We start from the raw sequence: 13,316 nt of genomic DNA on the forward strand, positions 1-13,316 counted from the left end.
GCAATCACCCAATTGGGCCACCATGGACATCAATCTTGAAGAGTGGTGGAATGTAACAATATCATTGTATCCCAAATCGCTTTTGAAAGACTTGCCTTGTATATTTATGAGCACTGTGGATACCCTATCCGGACAAACCGGTTTTAAAGCATGACTTCCATCCAAAGTAGTAGACCATCTCAACACCAAAACTGCATAATCAAGGTTTATATGCAAATGCCAAAATTATGAATCAGCCTTATGATGCCGGGCTTAGATCCATCAACAAATCTGAAAACTGATTGCATCATTTTTTTATTTTTAATTTTTTTTTTCGGCCAGCAGGCTTTCAATTCTGTACTGTATCTATCTAAATCAAATCCCAGATATACATATGCTTAAATAACACTCCTGGGAAACACATCCAGGAGTAGAAATTGTAATCAATTTCGAGTTTTTGCTCCCTAATTATATTTTACTTTTTAAATATAATCAGGGGAGGATTGCTTACTGTAAATCGTTGTCTGAAGGCAGATTAAGAGGACTTGAGGGTGAATTACTTGTATTGCCATTAACCTCGAGAATTTCCGTACTGGGGTGCATGACATTTCCTTCATTAGGTTTCTCCAGAGAATCATTGTTCTCGGGAGCATTGTTGTCAACATTGGACATGCCATTCACAGTACTGACATTAACTTTCTTAGATATCTCACTTATCTCGTGCTCAGCTGAAAGGTCAGCTGAACTGCTCTTTCGCTTACAAGTAGTTTTATCAATGCCTTCGGCTTCTGCATTCGGCAATTCTACTCCTGAACCCACCGGTAGAGCATCACAGTCTTCGTTACTAGCATTCACTTCCCCATCAGTGGAGTCGCTACTGTTATTTTGTGTATTGAACAAGTCGACTCCTGAACTCCCTGGTAGAGCATCAAAATTCTCATTACTAGCATCGGCTTTCCCATCACTGGAGTCACCACTGTTATTCTCATCCTCCTTAAGGCCCGACTGCAGCTTCTCTATCACCTCCATGAGTTCCCTATTAACCTAAACAGAAAAAAGGGACCCATAAAGTTAATTCAGGTCAATGTTGCGGTTAAATATAAGAGGAACAGTAGAAATCAATTTCAATGTTAGAATGCAGTTTTGCCAACCTGAGGATTCTGTAGATAATCAGATATATCAGTTGGGCATGCTGGGCATTTCATGACATTTTTCCGTGAACGAAGTTTCCTTCCGTTCTGGCACATCCTCTCTTTTGTGAATGTTTTTCCAGCAAATGCATCTTCCAGACATGGCTTACAGAAATTGTGAGCACAGGGTGTCGTGAGGGGGAGATTCAGCACTTTTTCACAAATAAGGCAACAAAATCCTGCATATACAAACTTACGATAGTAAGACCTATTTATTTCAACTTGAAGTTGTCACACAATATGGCATCAGCCACTCACAATAAATAAGCACAAGAAAATTTGGAATTCATGGAGTCCCTCAAAGATTCAGGGGAAAAAAAAAAACATTTACCCATTCTCTAAAAGTTTAACAAGTGAATTGACAACCATACCTCGTGTGGTATAAAAACCTGATTTTCATAATAAGAATAACCAGGGAATATAGACAATAAGGAATGCTTACTCAAACCAAGCCCAATTAAAAGAAATTATAGTCAATGATGGTAAAAAATGTATATTAATAGGTTATAGATGCAACAAAATGTGCCAGGCAGGAAAGAGATCAAACCTTTAAGCAATTTTTCCTTCAGGGAGACATTGTGTGCTTTCCTTATCACTTTCTTAGCCTTCTCTCTCTCCTCGGGATTAACATTGACAACTTTTTCTTCACTAGCGGGTGGCGGCTTTTGCCACTTCCAGCAAGCTTCTTGCTCCTGAGATCAAAATCAGGCCCGATAAAATGATATGGTAATTTAAAATTCCTTGATCTAAAATCAAGTGGAAGCAATACGAGTTCCTGTAGAAAAGGGGGGGAAAAAAGGAGAATATTCTAGTAATACACAATGAAATGCGTGTAGAAAATTCACTGCAGACAATGTTATAGATCACTTCTCTTAACAGCTTTGTGTGAATCAAAGATTAACCACCATACGTAACAGTCCTCTAAATACTGTATATTCATCATCATCAGCCCATCATGAAGTGAGGCACAGATGCAATTTAATATCTTACTTATATTCAACATGTTTGTATAAGAGATCTGCACATTGACACATCAAAGAACATAAATGGCTTTAAAAGTAGAAAGAGACTAGGTACTCACATCATAATCCCATGAGGGACTTTCCACCCTTTCAGAGATATCTAATGCCTTATTAAGCTCAGGAATGTCCGGCAGGGATCTTGGAGAGTCTCCATGCTCATCACTGAAATCAAATGAATATTACTGAAGAAAATAGTCCTATTAATTAAAAACTCACAATTGCAACCAATTACAAACCTTGTCCAGGGTGCAGGTTCGTTGTCACATCTCACAAATAAGTATCTGCAGACCTTGAATCCCTAAAGCAGAAAAAGAAAGCTGAAAAATCAACTAGCGCCCAAAAAGAACAAGCAAGAAATTGGACCTAAATTATCAAATATATGTACCTGCTTTCCAGCTTTTCTCCAACACTTCTCAACCCTGTAGACACCGTCATATCGGTAGCCTTTCTCTGGGGCGTAGGAAGATCGCTTGTCCTTCTCAGATCTATTCATAAGAAATGAAGGCCATTTTTATTGGAGTGGAACTAAGAATAATTACAATATCAATCATATGCACAAGCTACCAACCAGAGGATTTTCAGATTGACTAATAGGACTACTCAATTATTAAAGCATACACCATGTAAAGAGAAGCATGACTTCACATTCCACATTGGATCCAGATTTAAGGTTAGAATAGCCTACAAACCAACTGGTTGTTCTACTATCCACTACTGTATGGTTTTAAACTGGGGCCTCATGTACTACAAAAAGACTTTAAAATACTATTAAATTGAATTTATAAACATATACTAAATAAAATCATAAGAATCAATACATCCTTCAAAACCTTCAATGGAAGCAATAAAGATTGACATACCACTCAACATATTCGTGGATCCGATGTGATCCTCCTATCTGAATTTTGAATTAAATATGAAGATAGGTCTTTTCTGGTGCAAAGGAGATATTATTTGGTGAAATTCCAAATTGGAAAACCTGGAATATATGCACCTCCAATACTCATAATGGATGTCAACAAACTATTCAATGAAACCATGAAACTTGAACTACAAGAAAACACGGGAATCAAAATAACACACTGCAAAAGCTTCAATGGCAGATCAATCAAGATATTGGTGGATTCAAGATGATCATCCTGTCCATATTTGGAGATATAGATTTGAATCTAAGTTTGTTCCAGTTCAAAAGATATATTAGTAGTTGTAATTCCAAATCAGAAACTTGGACATATATGCATTTCTAACTGGAATTGCTTACTATATTAAAACAGATTCAGATTATGCCAGTTATCACATAAGTGAATGGTCGAGAAGCTAAGTAATAAGAAATGGGACATAAAACAAGCCTCAAAAGGAACACAAGAACTTAAAGAAGTAATTGTTATAATAATATCCTTTCAGTTGTTTTTGTGACTGCACAAACCGCGTTATGTCTGCCAGAACAAGATGTCATATATCAATTAATTTCTATAGGAAGTTGTGATCTTGTCCATTTTAACATCAGGACTTGTGCACTAACACCCAAAAGATGAATACTGGATATTATAATTAACTAATATGACCTAGGAAGCACAAACACGCTGACACGTGATTGTTCCAAATAGTAGAACATTGATATGTTAAAGACATGTCAATTTAAATTCTTTAAAACTATACTTATACTATATCTTTATTTTTAGATTTTTTATATATATTTAAATCAATATTATTTTAGTTTTGATTTTGCTGGTGAAATCTTTTAAATTAGATGAGTGCTATTTATTATGTTAAAATAGCTTTGAGGTGAACCAGATATTACTAAAAAATATATATAGGTCAAAATAATTAGACATGAAGTTTGTAGAACTTTTGTCGCATTATTTTGACATTTTTTAGACAAATGTCATGAGATAGGATGCACCATATGGCATGTCAGATATGTAGCTGACGTGTCCCTAAAGTATCCCTTAGAGAAGTTTAAAAAATGTAAAGATATAACACACCACAAGTTGTGTCCGACAAGTTTCTTGAAGAGTGTTCGAAAACTGATGATATTTGACATGACACGTTTCGGACATGCACAGTCCACCCTCGTAGAAGTGTCCATACGTCATAAAATATGACTACTTGATAAACATGTTGAAAGAATTCGGTAGTCCAAATTGTAGTTTGCTATGTTGTATGGTATGTATAATTTTTGTTATAGATGTCTTCAATTGCAATAAAAATAAATAAAACCCTAAAAACAAAAGGATTCAAATAAGTTGGAGTAAGAACCAATACGTGGACTATAACTCTTAATCAATTTAGATTATAGACATTATAAGCTTGAATCTAGGAATACCCAGAAGGAAGTGTATTCTATACTTGGGCTCAAATGTTTATAGGAAAAGGGGTAATGGAGTTTATGTTAATCAAAGCATCAAGGCAGGTTAGTTGAAGTGGAGGAGATCCTCTAGGGTTTTGAATGATCACAAATTCCAATATGAATACATCAAAAATTCTATAGGACTACCACAATACCAGTGATCCTGTATGGGACTGAACGAGTGTCACTATGGTGATAATGCCGGAATGGGTTTGTGGTAAAACAAGATGAGATAGAATGAGAAATGAACATATTCGCAAATTAATCAAGTGTGCGTCAATAGAAGAATTACAAGAAAACATTTTGAGATGGTTTTGGCATATTTACCGGAAGCCCATAGACAAACACTGACACGCAAAATTGATAGTCAGTATTAACAGTAATACTAGAGAAAGAGGCAGACCTAAATCACGAGGAATGAAGTGATTAAAAAGGCACTAATTTAGTAGTTTAAATTCAGAGACAGCCTTCACTCCAGCACCAAAGGAAAGGAATCATGCAGCCACCCAGATAAATATCGGAGAGGGCTTTGTTTAGTTGAGTTGAGTGATATCCAAAGATTATCTTCATTGATAGATCTAGGATACACAATTCCCCATAATCGGCAAGGAATTATTTTGGAAGCACATTTTAGTATGTGGAAAAATGCTTAAAGTTAATGCTTGATATAGCAAATTCGCCCTCGCTACAAGAAGAGAATCATATATGTACATTTTTATGCACCATATACTGCAAGTTTGTTGGATTACTACACATGGCATATTTCACATAGATAGCCGGAAAGGAGATTTCGTCTCAAAAAATGTTGAATCAAACAGGCAAAGCTTTGTTTTGTGAAGGCAAGACACTCTTGGCCCAGCCTTCATGTGGTAGCATTCTCAGCACATTGTAAGCATGGTTCACTTCCATTGAAAATGGGCATTAATTTCCAAAGGTTTATGTCCATTAACTTTGAAAATAACAAGTTATTTATGCAGTAAAGTCAGCATTAACTCATTATTACCTAACTACACGAACCGGATAGCCTTTATAGCAGCTGACTCGCAAAGCCTGATTCCCTTCCTTAAACTCTTGATCGAATGATTGTGCCTTGTTAGTTCGTCTATTCCCACTCAGATCTCTTCCACCACTGCGATACTCAAAAGAAAACATTATAGATATTAGAAGAATATAAAACAAACTTTATATGCACTCGAGAGTATCAAGATAATGGGAGACAACAGAGAAACAAGAGGAAAAAACCACAATGGAAGTATGTTGATCAATCAGGAAAGCGAACGGGCAAAAGCTGTGGTGAAACTATGAAAATTTTCAAGTTGTATGATGTGTCTAAGAAAGATGGCAGTGGAGCACACAGGTCAAGAGAAATTCAGTGTTCAATACTAAAAAGACATCTTATGACTTTAGACAAGAAGTTAAAACAGTAGAAATTCGTACATAAAATTTTAAGACAATAAGGAGTAATTATGGCTTTAAATTTTCATTTTGAGTCTTGCTTAAAGGATAGGATAAAGTACAAGCTTCGGATGCTCATAAATACACCAAACTTGCATGTATCAAACTTTTAAATTTGACATATTTGCCTTAGCCTATACATTACCTTTTTCTTTGCTTACAAGTATTAAAAAAATTTACGTGACGTTGAACAGAATGTTAATATCAAAATAAGCAACTTTTCAAATAAGTTTAACCAAATGAATATCTTCCCTGGCTAAAGAAATCACTATCCATATTGCATTTCTAACATTATAAGATATTAGAATATTAAAAACTTGATTTCAAAAAGTCTTGTCCAAATGATTTTTAAAAAACAAAATATTAAACTATATTAAGTTTAAAAAACTGTCACTAAAATAATCATTGCCGTGGAGGAATAGGAATCATGGTAAAGTAACTACAGAGGATTGTATTGTCCCAAATAAATTATTATTCTAGATAAAGACTTGATAATTAAATTTGAAAAGATGTAATGCATATGATAGAGCATGTTGATAAAAATGGAAATGTGTTACAAAGGTTAAATTTGATTTGGAAAGAACTATAAGGATAATAGGTGAATTTGCCAAAATAGCCATGTTTCAGAATTAAATGTTAAGTTTGTGAGAGGACAAAATGCTAGTAAGATGAACATAGTACTCAGGAGGCTAGTAAGATAACGGAAATTAGGAGGCTAGAATCCATAGTACTCAAAAATTCTAACTTATGATTTAACCTCGCTCAAGTCTCATCAACAAAAAAATATATGATTAATGAATGAAAATACACCTTGAAACTTCATCTTAAATGTGTCTCACGTGCTTATCCATGACCAAGGCAAAAAGATAAGGAATTTATGTGAACCTTGATGTAAATCTATAGTAATAGACAAATCTCTAGTGCTACAATAAATCTCATGCTCTTGACCGTGACCGCTCTATCATGCATATAGTAATGCTTGTCCTTAATAAAGTCATGGAATCCCCACATCTTTGATTAAACTTTAATTTGTGTTCAATCTCCCTCTTCCACAATTTCATTGTACAACTAGTGAGCTTGATACCTATGTAATTTGTACAATCTGAAAATCTCATTTATTCTTGTAAAGTGACACCGTGATATTCTTCCTCCCAGCATCCAAGCATCTTTTACTCTCTATAGATTTAGGGTCAACCAAGAATATTTCTTCTTTCATAATAACTAAAAATTATGAAATATGAATGAATCCTTTCAAATATTTAAATGATAAATTAGTAAATTGATTAAGTATCAACAACTAAATTTATTATTTTGTAATTCTTTTAGATTCATAACATACATATTTTAGATTAACTTCTTCTTTGGTTGTTGAAATTGTGTATCTACTTGTAAGTATTTACTTTACCAGAGATGTAAATACATGTTATAGTTGTAAGTATACTTTACTCAAATGTACATTCGGATACATAGGCAATTTTACAGCGGCAGCAACAGCAATGAGGGTTCGAACTGAACTTTGCTACTGGTGCTAAGGTTTCCTCATAATAAAGCCAACTACTATTTACAAGAAAATTGAGTAAATTGGCTTTTTAATAGTTAATAATTGGATACCTGAATCACCTCTTTGCTTGGATAATAGGATAGATGACTCAATCTAATAGTTCATATTAACCCATAGCAAAATAACCAGAAATAACAACAAACATTAAGTTATCGTGTTGAGACTTTAAATCAACTAACAAATGAACTCAAAAATTTAGACCTGTAGAGAAACTAAAACACCAAAAGCTCACGGTACAAGTTATAATGAACAGACCTTCCAGTGTAGATAAACCATTCACCATGGTCTTCGTCATCCTCATAACCGCCTGAAATTACAACCGACTGAGCACCATAACTTGCCTTTCCACCAATCCCAGCAACAGGGGGATAGTGCACGCCCCACTGCCTGCAGTCCATGCGCATAGCCCAACCCTCTCCAACCACTACCCCCTGATTCCTCTCCGGATCGTTCTCTGCTGTAATGGGTCCAAAATGGTCCTTAGGGACAGTAACAAAGATCCTTCCACTCGCAGCATTGGCCATTCCAGCTTTCTGTGCTCTTTCTGTAGTAAACGCCTTATCAGGCCGGTCTTGGATATGCAAAGAACGATAAACATTTTGAGGCCCCCCGGAGGATAATGATTTAGACATTTTAGCCATTCGAATGCCAAAGACAAGTATGGAATTGATGCGTGGTTGAATTGCCATTTTGCGGGGAATACTACTGCGACACTTGGCACAAGTATTCTTCCCTTGCTTAATCCACTTTTCAAAGCATTTTAAGCAAAAATTATGTCCGCATGGTGTCTGAAATATTCAAACAGGAAGAAAATGTAAAGGCAAGAAATGAGTTGTTTAAGCTACCTACCAAGTATGGATAAGATTTTCATTTGAGTTGATTTAATCTACCAGATGTGCTAAAGTAAACAAGTGTAGTTTAACTCAGACTATAAATTTTCAGTTTAGAAGAATTACTAAATCAAATGAACAACGCATATTTTCTTAAACACCGGAAGAGATAGAGATAGAGGGGCGTAAACAACATAGTGAATGCCTATTTTTGGCCTAGAAATAAATACTTCCATCTATTTATCACTGAGACATTCAACTTGTATTTTTCCTCTTTCCCATAAAGACAGACTTTGTCGGGAACGGGATTCAGTTGAAAAAATAAAATAAAATAATCAAGTACATTCATTAACTATTTGTGCAAAGACTACCTAAATATTACGGACAGTTATCTCTTTTGTGCATGGATAAGCCGTAGAACTTGGAGTTTCTTCTTTCCCACGACGACATATTTTGTCGAGTTCCAAGTGACAAAACATAAGTACTTTCATTAACAATCCATTCAATGACAACCTACGTATTATATTACATACAGTTTTCTCATTCATCACTCATAAGTTGGTACAGCTAGTACTGTGAATTGGTCAGAATTGCAGAACTTTGATAGCTCGTACTTGTCAAAAACAGAAGATTCTTTCTTAAATTGAGATATCTCAACTGATTGCCACTTCATAACCAGATAACTAATAAGACGAAAATGCCTAAAACTTGATAAACAATAGAACAGGAGAGCAAAAAACTTTTATTTCCATATCACATTACCCGATGAGGCAGGACAAAAATCTTCTTGTTTGGTTGAAGAGAGAAATGTCCTTGTTTTATTGGAAAGAACATATAAATTGGAAGAAAAATAATCAAGGAATTGCCCATCAGATGAACCAAATGTAACAAAAGGGCCAGAAAAGAAAGATCGATGACAAGATATATAAACAAAAATGAACAGAATTAAAACTTGAGAACTAACATCTGAGTAACACAATACATCTCAAGTATATAGCACGCGTGTGTGAAAATAAAAAACTTAAATTGAAACACGCTGTGAATGATACTTGAAATACTAAATTAATAGAATAAATAGAAGAAAATTTTGTTGATATTATCAATCCAAAAAGTAAGAGCAATTTTTTATCTTAGGAACACCTCTTTATAAATTTTCCCTGTTACTTATTCCAAATGGGAGTAGAGTGAATCCAGTTTGCATAATACAAGTATCAATATATACTAAAACAATAATCATACAAGAGCAAAAATCTTCAACAGTCAGTTAATTTCTCAAACAAGTATTGGAGAATTTCAAATTAAAAGAGAAGGAAGAAAAATAGAATGTCGTGTTTAATCCTCGACCTCTACATAAATCAAAATTACACCTAAAGCCGCTTAGCCCAAAAAATCGAAAAGACATTTTTATAACCAAAAATAAGAATGTGGATGCCCTTCAAACAATCCCTCAGAAAATAAGTGAACGAATCTGTAAAGCAAAAAAAGGCTCCACTTGTGGAAAACTAGTTACTGCATTAATTGCCTAAAGTTTGAACAAAAACAACAACAGAAAATCAAAATTAAAACCCGAAACTTCATCTTTTTTTTGGGAAAAAAAAATTAAAAAATAAAACGTTACATTAAACACACATGTTTGTATTTATATGTAATAACAAATAAATCTTAATCAGACAGTTGTTTCCTCAAACATGGGTTAAAGAATAACTATTTAAAACTTAAAAGAGAATGAACAAAAATATCTTAACCAAAAAGAGAGAGAGAGAGAGACCCAAAACAAGAATGTGGATGCCTTTCAAAAAATTCCCCCAGAAAAAGGAAAAAAAATGGTTCCATTACTGGAAAATTAAATTACTGCATTCATTGACTAAAGTGGGAACAAAAACAACAAAAATCAAAATCAAAAACATTTTTTTTTCCTGCAAAAACATAAAAAATCACCATTAGTAAACAGAAATAAATATGCACAGATCCCCCTCATACATGTATAAAATAGAACCAGAGAAAAATCAATTCATGAGATGGAATTGAATGCGCACGTTATATTTGTACCACATTTTAAATTCACGTACACAAAAACAAGTATAAATTACAAAAAGAAAAACACAAAATACAGAGATTGGATTTGTTAATTTATACCGTAACAGGCCTTTCTGGAAGCTGCATGCAAAAGGAACACTTGCAGCTCTCACCAAGCACCGCCAAAACATCACTCATTGAATCCTCACTCACTTTTTCTTTTCCTTTACTTTCACTCTCGTCTTCCTTTCCACTCAACAGCTCCTGCCTTTTCCTCGCCTTATCCTTTTCCGAAAGTGAATCGTCCGCTTCTATCTCCCGAATCCTCGCCACCAACTCCCCCTTCCCCCCAGCAGCCGCCACCGCTGGAGCTCCGGATATAATTCCGGCGCCGGAACAGTCCGGACATTCGAAGTTCGCCGCCGATGCCATGTTCTCCGGCACCATCAAGAGACAGGTCACGTGCCATGGGGTGGCGCACGTGCCACAAGTGAGAGTCACCTCCTCCGGCGGCTTCTCATAGCACACCATGCAAATGCCGTCTGCGTCGAGGGGAAGCTGCTGCTGCTGCTGTGCGCTAACTTGATCCATGGGCGTTAGAGAGAGGAATTTACAGATACATACAGGTCGGTGTATGTATCGATGGGAGAGGCGTAGACCAGAGAGAGAGAGAGAGAGAGAGAGAGAGCGATCGGGCGGGTTTTAAAAGGGAAGCTTTTGGGGGTGACTTTGAGTTTGAATTGGCCAAATTTTTAGTACGGCCCAAATTTCAGGAGATTGGATGAAAATAGACCATGTTCTAGTTTTGGTCAAAAGGACCTTCTTATCATGAGTTTTTAAAATATCAAATCTACTCTTCCCAAAAAATATCTCTCAAAAGTTCACATTTCATCCACATACATGTGTTTTATGGTGTTTCCTTTTAGGTAATAGCCCGTAAGGAAGAAGTATTTTACACGAGAATAGTTCACATATTATTCTTGATGAGAAAAGAGTAACTGTGCTCGGAACGTAATGACAAGTTAATCAATATAAAAAATAGTTAACTTGTTGATATATTGTGAGAAAAAATGAAATGGGTTTCACGAACGCATGGGGCTTATTTCAGGAGATTATATTTGTAGCTTCTTGTTGAGTTAATTTCATCAATTGTCCTTAGAATTCATGTAAAATTTGAAATGATAATTAGTTAAATAATATTACATAACTAATTGTTTTGTTAGTCTGATTAACGTCGTTTCTCATGCAATAGAATGATCAGCCACATCACTTCTTCTTATAGCAAATAGCTAACACGAATATGCACTTTATATGTTTCAATCAGATATCAATTGCGTAGATGTGTTTAGTCATTAAACTTATACGTGGACTAACGACAATTGAAGGCATAGATTCCTTCCAAATGGACCTTTTTTAGCTTTGTTGCAATATTTTTCATACATATTAATGACGAAAAAAGTAGGGTTATGGTTACTCAAAGTGATTAGGGATTTTTTTATGATTAAACTTGAGATTTTTTTTTAAATCAAAAAATCACATTTTATTTTGAAGATTTGTAATTTCATGACATAAACAACAATCGTTAGTTGATGTCTATGTTTACCAAGTCAACGTCAGATCTAGAGTGGATAATGCTAAAGGAATGACAAATTACATAATATTATTGAACTTTAATGACTAAATAATTGATAAAAATACTTTATTGTTTAATTAAAAATTTTACTAAAACTTCATTGATGCCCCCGTTAACCTCTATTCTAATGAACTGAATATCCTTTTTAGGATTTGGAGGAATATCCAACGATTTTTTCCAAGAAATCACCAACAATCATTTGTAAAACTAACTCGTCTTCTATTTCAAACTAGAGTTCATGTTTGGTAAAGCTTTTTCAAACTTGTAAGGTGATTAAACATCATTTTCATCTTTCAATTTCGCATGTGTGTTTGTGTGTGTTTTGGTTGACTTTTTGTTCACTTTACTATTAATTCTCAACCACTCGGATGAGAAAGAAAAAAAATTGGTGGATTTTGTTTAACTACGCCATTGAAGATATAAAAGTGTTTATTATTGATAGCTTGAATCATCAAATTTTATTAATAATAAGCGACATTTAGCCCCTGTTTGGGCTCCATATTTTAAATTATAATGAAAGGAATAATAATTTTTGGAAGAACGTGAGATTAAAAAGGAAAGAAATTTTTTTTAGTTTACATATAATATTATTGTTATTAAAGAAATGTTTGATTGATAAAAAGAGACAAACAGGGTAGAGTTCCAAAATAGTGAGGCATTCGACTGCTTTTGGATTGAAGACTGACTATTCAACTGGTCAAAGCCTTGATAATGATTTAAAAATAAGCCCCTGTTTAAGTTCCCTTTTTAGGGAGAAAAAAAAATTTTAAATAATATTTTGATATTATTTTAATTACACATTTCTTAATAAAATAATAATACACAAAATCTAAAACTTTTTCTTATTTTTTAACCCCATATTTCCCATCAATACATTATTCAAAAATGTATTTTTATGAAAAGAATGAAATTCAAATAAGTGTTAAATTAATATAGTGATGCAATTTAGCTATAATAAGAATTAAAATTTAAATTTAAATTTAAATTAAAGTCAATAATTAATTTAAATATCATATTTTATGAGATTTACTATTTTTCAACTATACATTTCATAAACTTTTATCAAAATTTAATGAATTTTTATTTTAATCTTTACAAAATAGGGGCAAAATTTATTTTATAGACGTTTTATGTTGCTATTACGATTATTTTTATGCTGTTACGATAAACTTTTAAATATTTTTTTATTAAAATGGTTATAAATAACATATTAAAAATAGCCAATCGACCATATATATTCGTATTTGTTCTTTCCATCATTTTTATTCTTAAATACACAA

General features: G+C 33.9%; 1 protein-coding gene across 1 annotated transcript; it reads right to left on the reverse strand.

Annotated features, from left to right (window-relative positions):
• Positions 1–179: 179 nt before the first annotated feature.
• Positions 180–11,156, reverse strand: LOC111401406 (E3 ubiquitin-protein ligase ORTHRUS 2-like). Its single transcript, XM_023029128.1, has 9 exons — positions 10,524–11,156; positions 7,813–8,345; positions 5,545–5,670; positions 2,577–2,676; positions 2,428–2,489; positions 2,251–2,353; positions 1,717–1,861; positions 1,131–1,348; positions 180–1,023 (listed from the first exon to the last, which is right to left on the reverse strand). The coding sequence occupies exons 1-9, from the start codon at positions 10,992–10,994 to the stop codon at positions 487–489; spliced, it is 2,295 nt and encodes a 764-aa protein (XP_022884896.1). The 5' UTR covers positions 10,995–11,156; the 3' UTR covers positions 180–486.
• Between the last annotated feature and the right edge of the window lie 2,160 nt (positions 11,157–13,316).

This window comes from Olea europaea, chromosome 10 (genome assembly GCF_002742605.1).
Source record: "Olea europaea var. sylvestris chromosome 10, O_europaea_v1, whole genome shotgun sequence".
Lineage (NCBI taxonomy): Eukaryota > Viridiplantae > Streptophyta > Magnoliopsida > Lamiales > Oleaceae > Olea > Olea europaea.